At 27.9% G+C, this 22,921-nt stretch overlaps 2 protein-coding genes across 2 annotated transcripts; both read right to left on the bottom strand.

Moving 5' to 3' along the window:
- Positions 1-7,980: 7,980 nt before the first annotated feature.
- LOC135963624 (uncharacterized) lies at positions 7,981-20,538 on the bottom strand. Its single transcript, XM_065515556.1, has 3 exons — positions 20,403-20,538; positions 15,287-15,590; positions 7,981-9,238 (listed from the first exon to the last, which is right to left on the bottom strand). The coding sequence occupies exons 2-3, from the start codon at positions 15,584-15,586 to the stop codon at positions 7,997-7,999; spliced, it is 1,542 nt and encodes a 513-aa protein (XP_065371628.1). The 5' UTR covers positions 15,587-15,590; positions 20,403-20,538; the 3' UTR covers positions 7,981-7,996.
- On the bottom strand, positions 20,399-21,502 carry LOC135952251 (uncharacterized). The gene is made up of 2 exons (XM_065502105.1): positions 21,397-21,502; positions 20,399-21,342 (listed from the first exon to the last, which is right to left on the bottom strand). The coding sequence occupies exons 1-2, from the start codon at positions 21,500-21,502 to the stop codon at positions 20,399-20,401; spliced, it is 1,050 nt and encodes a 349-aa protein (XP_065358177.1).
- Positions 21,503-22,921: the final 1,419 nt, after the last annotated feature.

Here is a 22,921-nt window from a genome sequence, read left to right on the forward strand (position 1 = left end):
TCAATTAATTACCCGTTGTATTTACCTACCACACCTGTAAATGAATGATTCATATTTTATTTTTAATTCACTATGAATTAAAAAATTTAAATGCGTAGAGTTTTGAACAAAATATGAATTGAATTAAATTGTGAATGAATGCATTCAATCATTTTAATTCATGATAAATTCATTACAATTTTAATTCAATTAATATTTTGACCATTCAATAGAGTTGGGTTTATTAGTTCAGTGAAGTGACCGCTCTTTTCAGCTCAGCTCACTGAAATGAACTAGGTCGCTCTTTTAGCTCATTAGCTCAGTATGTTGTATAATGACCATTTCATTTTGAGAAATGCTTGTAGTGAATTAAATTTATTATTATTTCTGTTGTTAGTTGTAAAAACAAACAGTCTTTTGACAATTAGAGTTTTATGCGTGAAATAATTGATTAAAATTTTAAAGAATCAAATTGTATTTTATTAAAACTAATATTTTTGCGGAAAAAAGAGTTATTTTTTTATTATTTCTAATTTCCGATGCTAACCAAATGTTTAGACAATATTAGTTAAGCAGAACTAACTATAAGGACTAAATTACTACTAATTCTAATTGAAAAATGTATAACACGTATTCTTTTACCACAAAATAATAAAATTACCAAAAAACTCAAGATATTAACTGGAATTTGAAAAAGGAAAAATATTTTGATGATCTGATAATTGTGATCCAAAATAAAAATGTGACAAAACTAAACCAAAATGAATATTGTTGCAATTTTTTTGGGGTTTTCCCATTTACATAATGTTAGTTATCAATTGGCAAACTATATATTTTTTACCTGATTTTTACAACTTATATATAAGAAAAATAGTTTTCTGATACAATTTGTATAAAAATATTTTCAACATTAACTTAATTATTTTATGATCTAACAATATAAAAATAGAATTTCTGAATTTAAGGAATAAGATTATATTGTTTTACGAAATAAAAATAACGTAAAACTGTCATTCCAAAAAACAGAAAAAAACCCACGATAGGTCGCTCATGGCAGCTGACAAATGTTCTGTTGATGTAGCATTATAGTAAAAGTGCATCAGATATATGTTTTCTAAAAATAAGTGATTGAAATAATATTGATAATTTATGTAATTAAGAATATCAGTACTTTGTATTTTTTAAATTACGTTTTTTGGTAGATATAATCCCACTAATGTATTTTTGAAATTTATTTTTGTTGGACACAATACTCACTCACTTTTCAATGTCAGTGAGCGAAAGAATGTTACAAAATTGACGAGTAATGTGAAACATGTGAAACATTGAAGATGACAAATGAATGTGCTTGTGCAGCTCTTTCATGAGTACTGAAAGAAACATGAGCATAAAACAAAACAGCTCAGTTGAAAACGCTCAGTGCTGAGCTGAAAACGCTCAGTATGATGAATGATTCACTTCGCTCAGTTGAGTGAATAGTTCAATTGAATAGTTCAAATGAATAGTTCAATTGAGGTCATTCATGAGCTACACAACTCTAACATTCAATAATTTTTAATTCAATTCAATTCATTGCTTTGGTAAAATTAATGCATTCATAATAAATTCATTGCAATTTTAATTCCATTCATATTTTGTGCAAAATGAATGCATTCCATGAATGATTCAAAGATTCATTCATAAATTAATCATTCTTTTACAGTTCTGGTACTTACACACATAAATTTACTCATTTGATAAGATTTAATTTTATAATATTGAAAATTTGTATCTTATACATATGGAGCATTTCGTGTCAAGTGAACCATCTTTTGAAATCGATGTCTTTCGATCGGGATGAAATTTGCACCAAGACTAGTTCTATTGGATAGTAATTCAGACACAATTTTTCAATAAGATCGGTCGAGACCTCTCTGAGTTAGATATTTTGATAGATATTCCACTCGAATCCCACTAAGCGACCAAAAACATCTTAAAGGAATGGACCTAAGCATTCTTTTGAGCAAACAAAAAAATTTAAAAAAGGGCCCATATTGGAAAAATATCTTTATCAAGACAAAACATGCAAACGCGTAGTTAAAATTTAAAAAAAAAAAACTTATCATACGGCCTGTTTTTACTTTTTCATACATTTTGCGATATGAAAAATTTTCAAAGTTTACACGGTTGCGTTAAGAATCGCTCGACTTTTTAAGGTTGCATTGCATACAGACATTTTGGAATTCACCCATAATTTCAAAAATTGTATTTCTTGAGTTGGAAAATATTTATTTTGATAGATATCCCACTCGCATCCCACTAAGCGACCAAATAGGTCTCCAAGGAAAATGTCTAAGCTTTATTTTAAGAAAAAAAGGGCTTGGATAAGAAAAAAACCCTTCTTGGCCAAAATGTCAAATTTTGACCCTCTCTAACTCAGAGAGTTCTCAACCGATCTTGTTGAAAAATTGTGTTTTTACAATTATTTTATAGATTTATGGTTACTTACCACCATTAACACAAAGTCTGGTTAGATGCTAACTAATAGTAATAATGTCGTTTGAAAATATTTTTGTACGAAAACTGTCAGTATAATTATTAGTTAGCACTTAACCAGACTTCGGGTTAATGGGGGTTAAAGTTAATAGGAATACAAATAAATTATTTAAATGTACTATATAAATTGCCGTTTTCTAAACTTTGTAACTATGACAACATTAAAATAAAACCTACAAACATTTGAAAAAAATATTCCATAGAGCAATATCTTCCCTTTATTATTTACAAGAAATTCATTAAAGCAATATTTTTAAGATTAGACGACGACTATATACATAGAAACAATTTTTGATAAGGGCTCCTGGTGCAAAACATCTTTTTTCCCCCGCTGATTTTGAACTGAATGATTTAAAAACTGTTTATGGATTTCAAATTTATGAAAGTTTCTTATTTTAATGTTTAAGGATGTTTGCAGGATGTGTAAGGAATTGCATATTACAAATAGGGATACCAAACGGTATCTTTGGTTCTTTGCTTTGTCTGGTATCATCAATGCCAAATTTTAAATACGATACAATAACCGATTTAGTAAATTAAATTTCACATACGATAAAATTAACTTTACTTTAAAAAATCTGGCTCCGTTAGGATTTGAAGCGAGATTATTATTATAAGTATTCTGAAATTTTCTATGTTTTTTGGGAGCATCAAAAATCTTAAAAAATATCAAAACTCTCGTAATTTCCGGGGTTTGCTAATGACGAAAAATCCCGGCATTGGCACTCCTAATAACAATGTTATTTTGAGTCCTAACTTTTTCCATTAAAGTTGCTAAAATATTAAATATTTCTTAAAATATTGCAAAAAAAAATTGGTTTTCGCAAAATATTTCTAAAAAAATGTTTAATCTTTAGAAGTACGAGTGCAACATACATATTAATATTGGTCTCTAATTAGAAATTAAAATAAAGTTATTTTAAAGGGAATAGTTAATACTTTCGTTATTATTTTTACATTTACATTTAAAGCTCGCTTTTCAAATTTAATTCAAAATAATAATCTCAAAACATCCTTATATATAAAACTAAAAATGACGCTCAACTTCTTTAGATTTTAATACCATAACATTTTTAATTATATTCCAAGTTCATGAGATAAAACATCTAATAGTCACAGTTTTTAGTAAAAACCTAAAAGTGAATATATCACGAAAACAGCATACTTACACTACATACTAATGGTACTTTTTTTAAATGTCGATCAAGGAACGGTGGGCTTCTTTGGCATAAAGTGACAATATAACATAGTATGTAAATAAAATTTACAGATTTCGGGAATTTCTTTATAAGCTTTCTCCAAGTTACAATATTTTTTTCTCCACAGATAAAACGGATTCGTTGTGAGTTAAGTGCCAATCGAATGATTCGATTACATTCATAGATTGTTTCGATAGTAGCAACAGAAAATCAGTTGATAAAGAAGAATTACGATGTAAATAACCGAAATTTTTGTCAACCCAACTAAAATTTTTCAGTCAGAAGAGAAAAATGTGGTTATAAGACTGAATCATTTGATTAATAATAAATTCGGTTATAACAACTGAAACAATTTTCTCTGTGTGACAAACATAGAAACATGTTTATTTAAAACAGGAAAATTAACATTTCTAGTAAGTCGACTTAACACAAATTGAAATTAAAAAGTTCTTAAAGGAATTGTTGAGATGCTTACCATTAATAATTAATTAATTGTTAGAATATTCATACTCAGAGAAAATAATGACTATTAAAATAATGATTAAATTTTGACAAATACATAATAATAAAATTAAATTTGTTCCAAAACCCCTAAATAAAAATAATGATTTTCATTGACAAATAAACAAATTTTTAATTCATTATTGTAACAGAAATCGAATTATGTATAAATAAATTGTTAGTGTTAGTTTGTTTAACATTTATTAATTTGAACTTTTACAATATTTGTGGATTTTAAGTTTCATTTGTTTTGTTTACATTTGAAAAAATATACAATCATATGTTTCTCTATCTTTTAACACTCTATTGCTCTACAAGTTACAAGTTTTTAAAAGTTAACGACTTCCAGTAATAATTTGTACAGATTAATACATATTATCAAGTACGCAAACACACTTATTATTATGTATAGAGATAAAATAAAAATATTACCTACATATTTCCCAAGCACGTACATGAGTTTTTTGAAAACAAATATAAATGTGTATTTTATAAATTTGTATCTACATCTTGCAAAAACAAAATGCAGGTAAAAATATCAGTAATCGGAATTAAACTTGTGGCGTGTACGCACTCGTAGTACTTAGTATTTATGTAAAGCAGATATATTAAATACGAATTATATAATTCTGTGGTGGTTTGGAAAAACTAGGTAACTCAACTTTTTGAGAAAATTGAGATAACATCAAAAATAGAAAGTACGTTTCATTTAATATCACTCTGTCAGATCGAAATTTTGATATAATTTCTTATTTAAAAGTTATTTTCATGTAATAACTTGCTAACTCCACGCATTTTTTTAAAAAAACAAGGTAACTCCATATTTCCTTAAAAAACTGAAAAATTAGAAGTTTAAAACGACGTTGTTTCGAAAACTAAGAGAGAAAGAGCGAAAGAGAGCAAATTCGGGTCTTTGGGTTTAAATTTTGAACCTAAACAAGATAAAAAATTTTGATATGTATATAAGAATAAAAGGAAAAAATATTTTTTGAAAAAACTGGGTAACTCCATTTTTTCGTAAAAAAAAAATGTTTTTTTGGAAAAACTAGCTAACTCCATTTTTCGGAAAAAAAAACAATGTAACTGACATTGATTTTCGGTTCTAATGTCCAAAAATTAGTTCAATGGAACGAGAAATCTTCAACATTATTTAAAATTATGTTTTGTTTAATGCGCATGTATAATAACATAAATTCATATTAAATAATTAGTGAAATATGTTTAAAACTTTAAATGTGTTTTTCTCGTGTTTTCAAAAAATGGAGTTACCTAGTTTTTCCAAACCACCACAGAATTGTACCAAAGTACAATTAATTATTTAATGTTTGTATGAAGTTCGCTAATTTATAATATGCATTTATTAAATTTATTTTATATTTTTTTATAAATTTTTTGAACTAAAAATAAAATAGACATGATATAGTGATTATTCTACTATACATATTAAATTAATACATATATAGTAATAGCTTTTCGATAATAATGCTGATAATGTAATTTTGCCTTAAGTACTGCAGTTACCTTAAAGAAAAGAGTTCTTATATTTAGCAATATATACATACATACATAGTTTGAATTGTACCAAAAGAGTACAATTTTAGCACACATTTTCATCCCTATTTGTATTTAGAATTAGAACATACAGTCAGCGTCTAAAGAAAGTGTACAACTTGTTTTTACATTTAAAACATTTTATTTACATATTAAAAAACTATTTGTTCTCCAGTTCTAGTATATTTAACAAAACATTTAATTGTTCTCTTGCAATATATAAACAAAAAACTAAACTAGTTCAACTGCAACAAAAACAGTAACAACAAAACCAAAAATACTCCATTTTTAACGCGTCAAAAGAAAGTGTACAGTTTAGGGAAATTAGATGAAAAAACGTGTTTAGTATTTTATTTGACATCTTTTGGGTTTTAAAACAGTTTCAAGCCTCCTTGGCATTGTTTCTACCAATTTTGATGTCCCCGATGTTGGGATGTTGAACCACTCTTCCTGCAGGATTTCGTGTAGAGAGTCATTGCTGGTAATATTTCATTTTCTGATCTGTCTGTCCAAATGCTACCACAGATGTTCAATGGGATTAATGTTCGGTGACTGTGGGGGTTGTTCCAGTTGTTTCGGTGTATGATACAACAACCATTCTTTAACAAGTTAAGAGGTATGCTTCGGATAGTTGTCCTGTTGGAAGATCCAGGTTCGGTCTAGATTTAATTTTCTAATGATGGGTTCCATATTTTCTATAAGAATGTTTAGGTAATCGGTTTTGCTCATCAAACTATCAATAAATATGAGTTTTCCCATGCCACTTGCCGCCATACACCCCCACACCATCACCTAACCACCACCATGCTTTACGGTGGATAGTAAATTTTTTGGTCGAACTCTTGATTTTTGCTTCTCCAAATTTTACTCCTTTTTTTATTTCCGAAAATCTCAAACTTGCTTTCGTCCGTAAACAGCACATTATTCCAAAACAATTTTCTTGGTTTTTATACCTGTTTGCGAATTCTCGAAGTCGCTCTTTATTTCGTTTGGAAATGTGGGGTTATTCTCTCGGAACTCCACCATATAGAGCATTTGGGTGTAGCGCTCGGCGAACCGTACTGTTACTAACTCTCACTTCAGACGAATCTGTTAATTCTTCGCATAATTTTACTACACTTACTGTGAATACTTTCTTCACTGCTCTCACAATCGATCGTATTTCAAGGTTGTTAAGGCGTTTTGGTGTTCCGGCACGTTGCTGATCTTCTAAAATTCTAAATTTTTTTGTTTGTCTATAATTTTTTTTACAGTATTATGGCTTCTTCCTATTATAGAGGAGATTTCACGTGACGATTTGCCTTTATTTTTAAATTTTATGACTTACTTTCTTGTTTCAATTGCAGTTTGTTTTCCCATTTTGGTTTTAAAGTTCTCGCGATCAAACAAGAAAAGCTACTATCTTAAAATCTCATGAGACTAGCAGCAAGATCCACAAAAAATTATAATCTAGGCAAAAATAAAGAATAACAATATATTTTTTTATGTAGCTAGAAAAATCTTATTGCAATTCTAAATGTGTACACTTTTTTCTGACGCGTTAAAAATGGAGTATTTTTGGTTTTGTTGTTACTGTTTTTGTTGCAGTTGAAATAGTTTAGTTTTTTGTTTATATATTGCAAGAGAACAATTAAGTATTTTGTTAAATATACTACAACTGGAGAAAAAATTGTTTTTTAATATGTAAATAAAACGTTTTAAATGTAAAAACAAGTTGTACACTTTCTTTTGACGCTGACTGTATAGAATGACGAGAGTATAAATACAATAATAATCAGTATAATCCAACTAACAGCTACTGTTAACAATTAAAACTACATAAATAGATACATACATACATCCATACATATGTACGCACATACAAACTATAACTATTGTTGATGGCTTGAGTACGTAGGACTTGTAATAAATAATAGAGTTTTGGTACGAGCAATTTGTTGAGGTTTTGTTTACAATAACATTGTTAACAGATCGTCAATTTTGATAAGACACTTGATACTTGATGAGACGACTCTCTCTTTCTGTTGAGATTCGGAAACAATAGAAAACTACCGAAACGTTTAACTCGCTGGAATGGAAGGCATAAATTATGGGAAGGAAGTGCTGGTAAAATGTAACATAGATCGATGTGGCAAAGATATCGACCACACCAATTATTTCTGTAATTTGTCCATCCCTTTCTTCTTATCACATTGCATTCAGCTTTGTTTAATTTCTTTAATTGTTTTAGTTTATTTTTGTGGTAATTTTAAAGAGTTTTTGCAGATGCAATATTTTTTAGCCTGTTTGTCATCTGTACATTTGGCCGTGTTTTCATATAGACTTTGTCTACTAATGTCCTCAACATTTAAGTGAATACGTTTATTTTGCACATCATAATCAACGGTGGCACTAAATAGTGTCTTGGGTTCGGTTTTGGGATCCGTTACAAAATCAATTGCATAAGTGGTAACATTTTCCGAGGATTTCAATCCATCTGGATAGCGTACTTTGGCATTTGTTATCTCTTTCAGTTGTAATGGACTGCATAAAGATGTTAAATTCTTGATTTCATAGTAATGATTCATTTCCTGGATAATCATTTGGGTAACCGTCTTAACCAATTCGCTTTTTGTTGATTCCGCCTTAAAGGGCAAACAGGTACACCATGTTTCTGGTATGTTGGCATCATCACAAGTACGATTTTCTGGTATCTCCTCAAATATACTTTGGCACTTTGGACAATCTACGGCTTGTTGTACATTATAGGTGGGTTCTCCGAGTTTCAGCAGATGTTGCAGCGTCATATGTATGTCGAATGGATTTGTTAAGCGCTTTTGATTGATTTCTAAATTGTTCACTAATTCTGGATATTGTTGGCGGAACCATTTCGGCACAGACAAGAAAAACATTGGTAGTCGCTGTTCCAAAAACCCTTGCGATAATTTTAACAATGGACCCCATCGTACGCCATGATCGCTAAAAAAGATTACCACCGAATTTTCAAATATACCTCGTTTTTCCCACTCTTTGAAATACTTGACCATCGTGCTGTCCATAGTGGCCGACACATCATAGGAATTATGGCTAAATGAGTTGGTCCAAAAAAATCCAAAGCTCGACTGATTCTTATAGCGTGTCGCAAATTCTGTGCCGTAATCATATATATATTCTCCTAATTGTCTACGTCCAACGCAATAGTTTAATCCAGCTTTAGTTTTTCTCTTCATCGATTTTTCAACTGCCAATGCCATGGGATGAAAGTAATAGTCAGTTGGTGGTTTTTTAAAACCTTTCAGTTTATAATTAAATGTTGTTATGACAATTGAATCTTCAGCATAAGCAGTGTGATAACCATTGTTTTTAAATGTGGTCCATATGAAATTGCAATTATCAAAACCACCAACCTTTTGTGGAATACATTTCTTGTACACGGTATCTCTTTTATAACCCGATAGCATTGGCATTAAGTTGGGTAAAGTGTTATCGCCAACCTAAAAGCCAAACATAAATATGGGATTAATATTGGTAAAAAATGTACATATTTCAATTTATAAAAAAAAAATAAATAATTCATGTTAGTTATATATATTATATTAATCACTGTGTTATATTAATATAATTAATAGTTATATTAATCACTGTGTTTAAAAAATAATGACTTTTTTTTAAAACCTGGTAACCGTCACACAGAGAAAAGTTTCATATATTTATCTGGTCCCTATAAAAAGTTACAAGCTTTTTACGATTTTCCCAAAATCTTTTTGGTATTATTTCTTTTATAGAAACATTTTCAATATGTTTCTGAAAAACTTGAATAAGCCAAAAATTAATAATTAACGGCAACTAAATTTGTTAAACACATTTTTTCAGATCTGACGGTTTAAAATTTCATTACGGCATCTCCAATCGTTTACGAGCTATAAATTGTTCCTTTGCATATAATAATATTGTGTATTGATCAAAGGTTCGAAAGAAATAATTCTTAATTAAATGTTTGAAATCAAATTAAAAATATTCTCTTAACAATTCCACTAAGGCATTCAGTATAAATTAATCGCTGTCTTAATTCCTTAGCACACCAAACTCCTTTAAGAATTCATTCCATATTGAATTGAGTTCTCTTTAATTCAAATCCATTACAAAGATGATATGATGATCAGGCTGCAACATCGCTTTGTGTTACAAGTGTTTTGGACCATTCCACAAATTAAATCCCTAATTACATTTATAAAATGCTATAAATAAGCAAATAAATATGTACTTTCATCTAAATTTAATAATATTCTGATGTTTTATTATTTTTTTAATTTCGAATCACCCATCAAGAACACTGATTGGGATTACATACATATATGTCCCACGAAAAATGCTTATTGGGAGTATATGTCCCAGGATAAAAGGACGATTTCAGGATTTCTGAGTATGCAGAACATAATATTTTTTCCACATCTTTTAGAATATGCAAAAATTTCTACCATATACATATATTTTGGTTCTCAAAATAAAACTCCGTCCCGTATGTCAAGTATCTAATTATTTTTTAATTCACATTTTATAAATGATTACAAACTAGAAGTAAGAAAGTATGGTCGGTCAGCCAACTTTTTTATTAGAATTATGTTTATTAAAGTTATTGTCGGAAGTGGGCCTTGTATGGGAGCTATGACCAATTATGGACCGATCACCATGAAATTGGGTGCGTAATTGCTTTCTATATTTTAAACATATTTGTGCTCTCTCAATTATTAGGTCTGCTTTATTTGTATATAAAACTTATTCGTGGAAATCATTATTATAACGGTTTTGAATGGTTGCGTATAAAATATTGGAAGTATTTTTCCCAAATCTTGATCTAAATTATGTTGACTTTTTATATTTTTTTTTAACTTAAAGTTCTATGTCAACTATAACATAATTTACGCTTATTGATATTAACAATACACAATAAATTAGAAAAGTTGTGAATTTAATATCAATATTATTCATTTCGTATTTTGCCTTTTTAACTATTTACACAATTGGTTTAAGTTTTGTTAGTTAAAATCAAGAATACATGCGCGCAAAATAATACCTTTGTGTTATGAAGACAAGTTTCTTGTTTGATTAATTTTAACACTATCTATGTATATTTATCAGGTTTTTTCTTGTCAAATTTAATGACAACAACATAAATACGTACATATATATATATAAATATAGTTATTTTATCAATTAAAAAAAGATCAAAAAATAACCATAAAATAATCGAAAAATCGGAACATACATAAGTACACTCAGGGAAAAACTGTAACTTAAATATAAGAACGCATCATATTAATTCAATAATTTTCAATATAATTGAAAACTTATAATGAAATACATTAAATAAATAATTTTCAACTTTCAATTAATATAGTTTCTATTTATTTCGTGAGGTACATTGAATCAACATTGTTTTAAAGATGAAACATATTATTTTAAGATTTTTATATCATTAATTTCATAATTAAGTTGAATTTTAAATTGCAAAATATTGAATTAATAAGAAACATTATAAAATCTATATGCCAACACTTTAAATGAATATGTAAACTGATTCCCTCTTTATTAACCCTCCGTTACTCGCAACTGATCTAATTGATACAGGCAAAACTATTTTTATTGTAAATTTTTTGAAACAATCAAAATTTTAAGCTATTTTTTGATAAAAATATATTTTTATTGAATTTTTTTTTATAACTCTTTTAAATACTTTGAATTTTAAATTGTTTTTATGTTTTCGAAATAAAAAGTGAAGAGATTATTTTCAAACGCGCATTTTTTATTGATATAAATTTGATACATTGCGACTAGTCTCGGTTGAAAATGATTGCGACTAACGGAGGGTTAAGTTTTGAAATTTTGTTTGTTGTGGACGTTTTAAAAAAATGTCGATGAAATTTAAGTCTGTGGATGGTTTATTGTACACAGAAAGTGGAGATGTAGTGATCATTTTAGGAAATGTATTGGAAGTTGCAAAGTTCCGCAGCAAGCTATTTGCATGAAGAAAGGAAAAGGTGGGTGTTGTCCATTAACCTACCTAATCGATTTTTAAGTAAAATAATTGCTTTTTTTGTTTTTTATTATTTTTAGTTTGGAATTGAAGATGACACAGACTCAAGCCTGAAATACGGAGATAGGTGCAACATCCCCAGTAGTTAGAGTATCATATTCGAATGGCTGTCTCCATAAAGTAATTAAAACCATATTTTTTTTTTTAAAATATTAATCTATTCTCTATGTTATTTAGGATTTGCAAACTCTGTTGGCAGAAACTTCTAAGGGAAGAGCGCTTTTAGACGTTTATACTACTAAGCAGCGCTTCCAGAATTGTAATCGAGTTGAACTCATAATTGTTGAAGAAACCAACTGTCAGAACATCCACCTTACCCGTCTGAATAAATACGCGCATCAATTCCAAATTTTTTATCAATAGTGTTCATTTTAAATTACATAACGTTTCAATATTAAATCAAGGCTAAATAACCTTTTTTATATTTTATTTCTAAAATAAAAAATATAATTTCAATAAATTCTCCACATTGTTTCAATAATACGACAATAATATTTTTCGGAATTCAATATAAATTCAATTCCGATAAATATTATTTTTATATTGTTTCCATATTAAAATTATTAATATAGGGCAACATTAAATTAATATTGTTTCATATTGAAATAAAAAAATTCTACATTATTAGACTTTCGTTAATGTTTCTTATTGATTCAATATGATTTTTATTGATTTTAAGTTGACTTTTCTCTGGGTGTAATGTTCCGATTTTTCGATTATTTTAGTATACATTAGGTCATTTCATCAAAAATAATTATTTTTGTTTACTTTTTCCAACTTTCAGAACGCACTATGAATGAATTCTTACGATCCAAAAGAGTTTTGAAAATTTGATCCGATTTTTCAAAGGTCCTCATAAATGAATTTTATTCTAAAATTATGTTGTGAATCATACATTTTCTTGTATTTTTACAAATCCTCTAAACATTCCTGTTGATAAATATTAATAAAAATCAGTTTTCGCCACATTCAAACATTAATAACTACCGAAATATTCAATGATATGTACATATATTAAAAAAAATTTCATAAATTTCTGAATCTGATAAAAATCAAGAAAAATACTTAAATTGCATACATTATATGTATATTAGAGTGATAATCAGTTGTATGGAAAAAAATGTTTGTTAAAATTTTGAAGAGTGCCGGGTGGAATTTTGTGACACTAGGCCTAAAAGTTAAGTGCTGAAAATTTAGGCCAAATCGGACAACGATTTCTGGACGCGCTCGAGGTCAAATTTCAGATATATGCTAAATTCTTTACCTTTCTGCATTGTTTTCTAGAAATATGTAGATTTATTTATATTAATGAATATTACATTAAAAAAAATTTTTGGAAATTGACCCTGTATCTCCTTTGGGTCAAAATGACCCAAAAACTTTATTATCGCCAAAATTCGGGAAAAATGCAAATTTTTCAGTTTTTTTTAAAAATTTTGCTACTAAAAAAATACTTTTGAAATTGAATGCAAAAGAATCAAAATGTGTACGTAATTATCGTTGTAATGAGATATAAATGACAAAATTTGGTTAAAAAATGATAAAGTTATTATAAATTCGCCAGACCATTAACGTGTCTCAGGCCACTTGAACAAGAAATTTAGGAAAAAAAATTAACATATTTCGAGAAAAATTAAAATAAAAGCTAATTTTTATTTAAAATATATCCGTATTTACTTGTGTATGAGTTTTTGTCTTCGTAGGATACCGTTAACCTATTCACAAGTATGGCCAAAAAAAAATATTTTTTTAACGGCTGTTTCGAATCTCCATTTTTAAATTTTTAAAAATTTTGTTAAAAAAATTTCAGTGTTTTTCGATCATCACATTGGGATTTATTGAGATCATAATAGGAAATAAAAAGTTGAAAAATTTATGTCAATACCTGTTACAGTTTTTACAGTTTTTCCGTACCTGCGATTTAAATTTTTGCGATTTTCAAGAAAAACTAATTTTTTGTGCATATTTTGGCGAATGAGCCCAATTTCCTTACTGTTACAAATTTTAAGTAAAAACTATTCATAATATTATAGTCCTTGTAATTTTAAATACGATCTGAAAGTTTTACTAAAATCGGAAAACGTTAACCTTTAAATCGTGAAGGTCAAAGATCAAATTTTTCAATATTTGGAATTTCTAATGAAAAGATAGCGAAATGTTATATATTTTCGAGATTTTAAAAGTTGAGGGTCATTTGGACCCCAAGTGCGGCTAAGGGTTAATTTCCATTTTTGTGCTGTTATTTTAAATTCTGGACTTTATGTTATATTTTCCTCAAGTTTCATTAAAATCGGCCCAAAATATATAACATTTTGCTATATTTTCATTAGATATTCCAAATATTGAAAAATTTTACCTTTGACCTTCACGATTTAAAGGTTAACGTTATCCGCTTTTAGTAAAACTTTCAGACTATATTTAAAATTACCAGGGCTATAATATTATGAATAGATTTTACTTAAAATGTATAACAGTAAAAAAATTGGCCTCATTCGCCAAAATATGTACAAAAAATAGTTTTTCTTGAAAATCGCAAAATTTAAATCGCAGGTACGGAAAAACTGTAACTTCCCTATTATGATCTCAATAAATCCCAATGTGATGATCGAAAAATTCTGAAATTTGTTTAACAAAATTTTTAAAAATTTGAAAATGGAGATTCGAAACAGCCGTTAAAAAATATTTTTTTGGTTATACCTGCGAATAGGTTAACGGTATCCTACGAAGACAAAAACTCATACACAAGTAAATACGGATATATTTTAAATAAAAATTAGCTTTTATTTTAATTTTTCTCGAAATATGTTAATTTTTTTTCCTAAATTTCTTGTTCAAGTGGCCTGAGACACGTTAATGATCTGGCGAATTTGTAATAACTTTACCATTTTTTAACCAAATTTTTTCATTTATATCTCATTACAACGATAATTACGTACACATTTCGATTCTTTTACATTTAATTGCAAAAGTATTTTTTTAGTAGCAAAATTTTTAAAAAAACTGAAAAATTTGCACTTTTCCCGAATTTTGGCGATAATACAGTTTTTGGGTCATACAGGAGATACAGGGTCAATTTCCAAAATTTTTTTTTTAATGTAATATTCATTAATATAAATAATCTACATATTTCTAGAAAACAATGCAGAAAGTTAACGAGATTTACCTATTTATTCCATATAAATAGTAAAATTTAGCATATATCTGAACTTTGACCTCGATGCGCGTCCAGAAATCGTTGTCCGATTTGGCCCAAATTTTCAGCACTTAACTTTTAGGCCTAGTGTCACAATATTCCACCCGGCACTCTTTGAAATCTTAAAAAAAAATCGGCTGTCACTCTAATGTACATATATACATACTGATCTATTGTAATACTTAGATCGAACTTATTTTTGACTTCTAACTATTACATAAAACATACATACATACATTATTTTTTATGAATTACCTTGTTGTAGCCCAATAGCTCATACCATTTATTATCAACCAGATACTTAAACATTTGTGGCATATTGCGCCGAAAATTTATCCGTGATAATGTATCAATTCCAATCATTAAGACACTTGGTTTATGGCGTCCAATTGTGGCATTTTGAGATCCCTGTTGAATTACGGTCTTATTAACTTGAATAAAAGAAAATGCATCCTGCTGTAAAGTGGAATTTTTAGACTTGGACTTGCAATTAACTATAATACCATTAATATGTAATGGAACCACAAAGTTTTGATGAAAGTTAGTGCATGGCATTAATCTAAAAAGAAAATAAGTTTATTAAATAAAAATATGTATGTTTGAAATAAATTTTATTATGAATGATTTTTTTTATCAAATAATTTGTTTAGGACTTCTCGTTTTAGTTCTATCGTGTTTTAATGCCTGTTTCACGATGTCGAAAGAAATTTGTATGAAAACTATTCGAAAGAATTTTAAAAACTGAGTGTTTTTCATAAAAATTTTTTCGAGTCATTTTTCTTTCCACATAGTGGAACTGGCATTTAAACAATTTTATTGTTGGTTGTATAGATTTTGGTAAAAATTTCATCCCCTTCAACAGACAGACAGATTGCCTTTGAATTTTATAGGGACCAAAAATATTTATATAATTTTGCGTACTTTTTTTAACTCAAATAGTACCGTAGCAATATAGCGTGTCATTTGATACTTTCAAACTATTTTCAGTGTTTTATGTAACAGGACAAATTTACAAATTATTTTTTGCTAAAGCTAAAGAAGTTTCTATAAAAATTCTGTGTATAACAGGACTCTATGTAGAAAATCCTGTGTTTATTTTAATTTATTTATTATATATTTTATTTATTTTCAACAAGCTACCCTATTGGCCATTATAAATTTCTGCTATAAAATTTTAATACTTTAGGTTGCAAAAAAAGTACTATTTGAATATTATTTTGATACCGAACAAAAATTTAATTTTCCATCCGATCAGGAAAAAAATGGTAATAAAACTATATCTTCTAAACTACTGGTACGATTGCAAAGTGATGTATGATCGAATCGTACAGGAACTATGTAGTAATGTATATCCAAATATGCTTCTAAAAATATCCTCTTATTTTTAATAAACTCCAAAATACGAGTAAGTGGTGAAAATCCGCCTAGTGGTGAAAAATAAAAAATGTTTACATAAAAAAATGACTAATAAGAAAATCGATATAGAAATGTACCCTACTTCGGGCAATGGTCGAAAATAGTAATTTTTTTAAATAAATTCTAAGCTTATCAAAAGAATCTATTTATATTTTTCTTTACAAATAATATTTACCTCCATTATCACAATCTTTAATTATGTTTTATCCTAAAGTTATACTGACAGTTTTTACACAAAAATTATTTTACCAGATAGTATAACTATAAATTAATTTGCAAGAACGATTTGAACGGTCTGTAACTGCTGCTCGCAACATTCATCATATTTGTAAACATTTCCATCAGTAGATACTTCTACTATTTAAATTTATCTTAAATGTAGCTTGTGTTTTCCTTGAGTTTATACCATTATATATACGAAATTCATGTCACCAAATTTTGTTACGATCGGTCCATAATTAGTCATAGCTCCCATATAGACTGAATCTCTTACTAAATCGCATGTTAAAAATAACAATTAATATCTACTCTTTAAAAAGCTTTATCAAAAAAAAGGTATATATAAAATTTACAAAAACATATGTACATATGTACCGTTGCTGATTATATTTTTCTATATCTATGCCGAACATGATTATTAATTAACCTATTTTTGATTACTATGGTAGAGAGATACAAAAATCTATTTACATTTCATTTGGGGTTTTAAATTAATTTAAAATATATATCTCATAGAGCAAATTTTTTGATGACACCAAAAAGTAGAAGCAGAGTTTTCTTATAAGCAGTCTATTAAAGCATAACAATATTATATTCGACATAAATTCGAATAGAAACACTTATTTTCATTCTTCACAATTATGTACATCTATGATTAACTCCACTTTAAGAAAATAAAGATAAATAAATTGAGATAAAACAGATTTAAAGTTGCGTTAAATGAGTTACAAAATTGCATTAAAAGAATTTACAACGCGCAGAGGTTTAGTAACATTTCAGATCGATTTGAGAAATCTTCATGAGTTTTTACACAGTCAGATATAGTTATGAATTTTAAGAGAGTCTCCTGAAGGTTAGATATAAGAATTATGAACAATTATTTAGTATTTTTTTTAAAAATTTAGAACTTGAGGATTAACATTTTGAAAAAAAATTTCTCCGCAAAATTTTCAGATAAATTTTCCTACAAAAACTTTAAATTTTATGATGTCGTAATTTTTCACATCATATTCAAATTTAGAACTTATGTAGATCGAATGATTTATAAATCAATGGGTTAAACACATTTGCCATTATATATACTATTTAAAGAACCATCCACAATGTGCCTTTTTAATAAAAATCAGGTAAATATGAAATTTTTCTTCAAAATTATTTTTTACATGTTCCGATTTCATTGAGACATCCCCAATGATTAACGAGAGCTACCGATTTATTTCCAAAATAAAAGTTTTCTAAACCACTGTGCAATTTAAACAATGTAGTTTTGCTCACGACGATAGATCGTTTAGTAGTGGGGAAATGTTATTTTCATTGATTTTAGAAGTATTTATTAGAGTTGTCAATTATTCGAGTTGTATTTAATCGAATAACAGTTTATATTGTTTTATTATTCGATTATTCGAACGAATAACGAGTAAAAATATTCGAATAATTTAAAAAAATATTTTTAAAACCAGAAAATTTTAATAATTTGTTTATTAACAATGAATAACAATAACAAATTTGTAATATAGAGAAGATAATAATACAAAATTAAAGCATTTTAATTATATAAAGTCTCGTTAAATATTGTATGGAATAATTGTTTATTCTTATAAGGCCTTCAGTACATTTTTAAGGCGTTTGAATAAATCTATATAAATAAAAATCAAATGTTGTTCGCTGGTAATTGCATCAGTTGAGAACGGCCGGACCGATTTTGTAAATTTTGTTTTTTAAATGTTGGTCATAGTCGAACTTAGTTTTTTACGGAATGAAAAATTGACCACGCCCACTTTTTTCGATTTATCTAAAATCGGAAAACGTTGCACCTATTTGGCTAATTTGTTTTTAAATGTTCGTAGTAAAATTCGTAAGAAAAATTTACAACGCCCACTTTTTTTCGATATATGTATCTAAAATCGCAGAACGCCTGGACCGATTTGGCCATTTTTTTAAGTGTTCGCAATAGTCCACAAAAGTTTTTTACGATGTGTAATCGATTTTTTGGCCAATAAGCGTTTAATCAAGAAAAGGAGCTCGATCTGTGATCACTCATATTTCTGGCCAAAAACCGATTTTTTATATAAAAAATCAAAATATCCAAATTCGCTGATAACTTCGCTAATAACCGTTTACTCAAGAAAAGGAGCTCGATCTATAATCACTCAAAATATCTAAATTCGGTAATAACTTGGCCAATAAGCGTTTAAACATGAAAAGCAGCTCGATCTGTGATCACTTATATTTCTGACCAAAAATCGATTTTTATATAAAAACACAAAATATATAAATTTGCTAATAACTTGGCCAATAAGCGTTTAATCAAGAAAAGGAGCTCGATCTGTGATCACTTATATTTCTGACCAAAAATCGATTTTTATATAAAAACTCATAATATATAAATTCGCTGATAACTTGGCCAATAAGCGTTTAATCAAGAAAAGGAGCTCGATCTGTGATCACTCATATTTCTGGGCAAGAATCGATTTTTTATACAAAAACTCAAAATATCTAAATTCGCTGATAACTTGGCCGATAAGCATTTAATCAAGAAAAGGAGCTCGATCTGTGAGCACTCATATTTCTGGCTAAAAATCGATTTTTTATATAAAAACTCAAAATATCTAAATTCGCTAATAACTTGGCCAATAAGTGTTTAATCAAGAAAAGGAGCTCGATCTGTGATCACTCATATTTCTGACCAAAAATCGATTTTTTTTATAAAAACTCAAAATATCTAAATTCGCTAACAACTTGGTCAATAAGCGTTTAATGAGGAAAAGGAGCTCGATCTGTAATCACTCATATTTCAGACCAAAATTCGATTACATACATATATAAAAACTCAAAATATGTACATTGATTTACATGTATTGTTGCAAGTCTTAGGTTTTTGACAACAGACTTAGGTTCTTTGTCTCTCACTAACGCTTCTATGTATATTTTATTCTATGACCATAAGATTCATTGTACATATTTTAAAATCAAATGTAAATCAAACATATCCCAAACCTATATGAATAAAAATTGTCATTCAACAATACTTTTCCCGTATAACTTTTTGATAATACTTTTTTTAACTATTTTTACCCATTTCAAACCTTTTCTTACAAATTCAAAAATCGAACAAAAGCATTTTTTTACTTTGGACAGGGCAACCTAAATTGAAAAATGTCATTCATTCGAATATATGTAAATATTTTTTTCTCGATTATTCGAATAACAACCGGTGTATTTATCTTCTTTTATCATATCTACAAAAAATTTAATTGTCAAAATTCAATTTACATTTACCCAATTCTCAAAAACGCCACTGCAATTTAAGGTAATCCAATAAAAACCCCTATCATATCTAATCTCATCATTTTTATTGCATGCATAACATAATTAAGTGTCGAAAATTAATTCTGGAAAATTTGTAGTAAATAGATTTCAAACATATACAAGGTCATACTTTAATTTTTGTAAAATATACTTTTTATACATATGTATAAATATTTACTAATTTAATACAGTAAAACTCTATGTAGTTATAACGAACTGCATGAAACTACAAAAAATTGTTTTGATATAAGGAAGGTTCGTAAAACAAATTTAAACAAAACGTAAAAACGAATTTTAAATTTGATTTTACAAATAACTACATATTGTATAAAAACCACCACCTAAACATTCAGACTGTGTAACTATTTTTTTCATAACCAAGTTCGTTATAATCGAGTTTTACTGTTGATAATAAATCGCGACTTACTTAAAACTAGCATCAACATTTGCGCCACTTCCGCTACGTATTATTTCTTGATAGCAACACAATACATCCTCCTCTATTGCGTTAGTATTATTAGTAGGTTTTCTTAAGATTTCTGCCACTGTATAATTAATGTGTAAAAGATATTGGGCATCGAGCTCATTGAATGTAACCGTAATAATTGGCTGATCTTTGGTGCAACCCGTGCTATGTTGAGGTTTAAATATTTTACGAATTTCTGATGTAAATGGATCTACAAATGGTATATGACAGCGACTGGTGTTAATGAAATATTTTTTATCTTCAGCTGGGTGAGGAGATTTTACATCTGGGGTTTTAAGAGGTGGTGGTGTCATCGGCGTCCTCGTTGTTGTTGTTGTTATGGCGGTAAATGTTGTTAGGTCAGTAGTTATATCTGTAGTTTGCAATAATAATGAGGTAATTATTGTATTATTTAAATATATTGCTGTTGTTATTGGTTTTTCTATTGTAGTTGTATTATTGTTATTACTATTTAAATTAATAGTTGTTGTGTTTGTTGTATCATCTTTTAAATCAATTGCTATTTCGTTTGATGTTGTTGCTGTTGTTGTTAAATCAACATTACCATAATCATTAGTTTTAATTTTATTCTCCATTGTTCCTCCATCTTCATATAATTTCTTTGTCGTAATTGTATTATAATTAGTAGTAGCAGCTTTGGCATTAGTAATATAAGTAGCATCAGTAGCAGTAGTAATAAAAATATCATCAGTAGTCGTCGCAGAGTCTTGTATTATTTTTTTGTGCAACTTATCATAGATTGCAGTTGTTGCTGAATCCTCTCCATATAAATTGATGGGGATATTTTCATATATATCCGTTTGATTATAATTTCGATTTGTTTCATTGTGACTTTGCAGCCAATTAATTATTGTTTCAAAATTGTTTATTACATAAATGGCTTTAACAATTATAAAACATATAAATAATACTTTTAACAACCAATATCTTTTACATTCTTTTAAATAGTAAGCTCCTTCATTCTGATCTAGATTAGATTCTTGTATCACCGAATCACCATCATCATTACTTTTTAATGGTTGATATTTTATTTCTTGCATTTTCTCCTTTAATTTAAAACTCAAAAATCCACTTATTTATAATTTATTTTTTCAAGGTTTTTTTTTTAATTCACATAATTTTATTTACATGTTTATGCAAAGAATTTATTTTGTTTTTGTATTAAATATTTTATATTATATTATGTTCACTGTCATTATTAGTTTCATTATTGCACGATCGTTGCGTCTTATTTCAAACGTCTCAAATTAATAACTGAAATACATATGAATAAAAATATTTTTTGTTGGTTGGTTTGTTTGCTTCGCAAAGTATTTTATCCAAAGAATTCTTATCACTTAAAGGTTTGAGTTTTGTTTTTTGAACGACAAGCTAGAAATAAATATTTTGTTCTCTTCAAATCATTTATTGTGTTTGTATATAATAATGCTTAACATTGTAATAATTATGATAAGTTATGTTTGTTAAGCTGACCACATCACACAAAAAATATATGGGGCATTTCATATCAAGTGAACCAACTTTTGAAATAGATGTCTACCGATAAGGGTGAAATTTGCACCAAGGTTAGTTCTATTGGATAGTAACTCAGATCTATTGGTCACATAGTGGGATATCTATCAAAATAAATATTTTGTAACTCAAAACATAAAATTTTTGACTTTTTTTGCAAAATCAACTTGGGTCTATTCCTTGGTCGCTTAGTGTGATGCGAGCGGGGTATCTATCAAAATAAATATTTTGTAACTCAAGACATACAATTTTTGACTTTTTTTTTGCAAAATCGAACTTTTTTTTTCCAAAATTTTCCCAAATGAAAGCTTAGGTCCATTCCTTTAAAATAATTTTGGTCCTTTAGTGGAATGCGAGTAGAATATCTATCAAAATAAATATTTTGTAACTCAAGAAATACAATTTTTGAAAATATTTTGCAAAATCTAAATTTTTTTCCAATATGGGCCCAAAAGTGCCGCTGAATCCCCGTTAGGAACCCTATGTAACTAGCATTTTTTCAAGATTAGCTAATGATGGTATAAAACATTTGCATGATATTCCCCTGTCCTCCCGGAATACGAACCTAAAGATTATAGATGGCAAATATGTCTACCAGCATCGAGACTTAACTAGACATAAACTAGAAAAGCGGTTAGTACTACTAAATTCAACATCTTCAGAATATGGTTAACCAGCGGCAAAAATGTCGATAACAGTCATGTAAGAGTTTGATATTAAAATGAAAGACACTGTAGTTATAATTCATCAACCTTCGCGTAAACATTCTCATTAATGTCTTAAACCGTTATCGCTAAAATACTATTTATGCCAAAAATATCGTTACCGAAATAATCGAAAATATTTTGGTGATAAAATAATGTTATCTATTTTTTTATAAAATAAAAAAAAATTCATTTAAAATAAAACAAATTATAATTTAAGGGCTTGCTGCAGTAACTTGATAA

The sequence above is a fragment of the Calliphora vicina genome, chromosome 1 (genome assembly GCF_958450345.1).
Source record: "Calliphora vicina chromosome 1, idCalVici1.1, whole genome shotgun sequence".
Lineage (NCBI taxonomy): Eukaryota > Metazoa > Arthropoda > Insecta > Diptera > Calliphoridae > Calliphora > Calliphora vicina.

Coding starts and splice junctions, on each gene's coding strand:
- LOC135952251 (XM_065502105.1), bottom strand. CDS start 21,502: ATGCAAGAAATAAAATATCAACCATTAAAAAGTAATGATGATGGTGAT. Junction 21,343..21,396: donor AGCTTACTATTTAAAAGAAT/GTAAAAGATATT, acceptor TAATTGTTAAAG/CCATTTATGTAATAAACAAT.
- LOC135963624 (XM_065515556.1), bottom strand. CDS start 15,586: ATGCCATGCACTAACTTTCATCAAAACTTTGTGGTTCCATTACATATT. Junction 9,239..15,286: donor AGCTATTGGGCTACAACAAG/GTAATTCATAAA, acceptor TTTGGCTTTTAG/GTTGGCGATAACACTTTACC.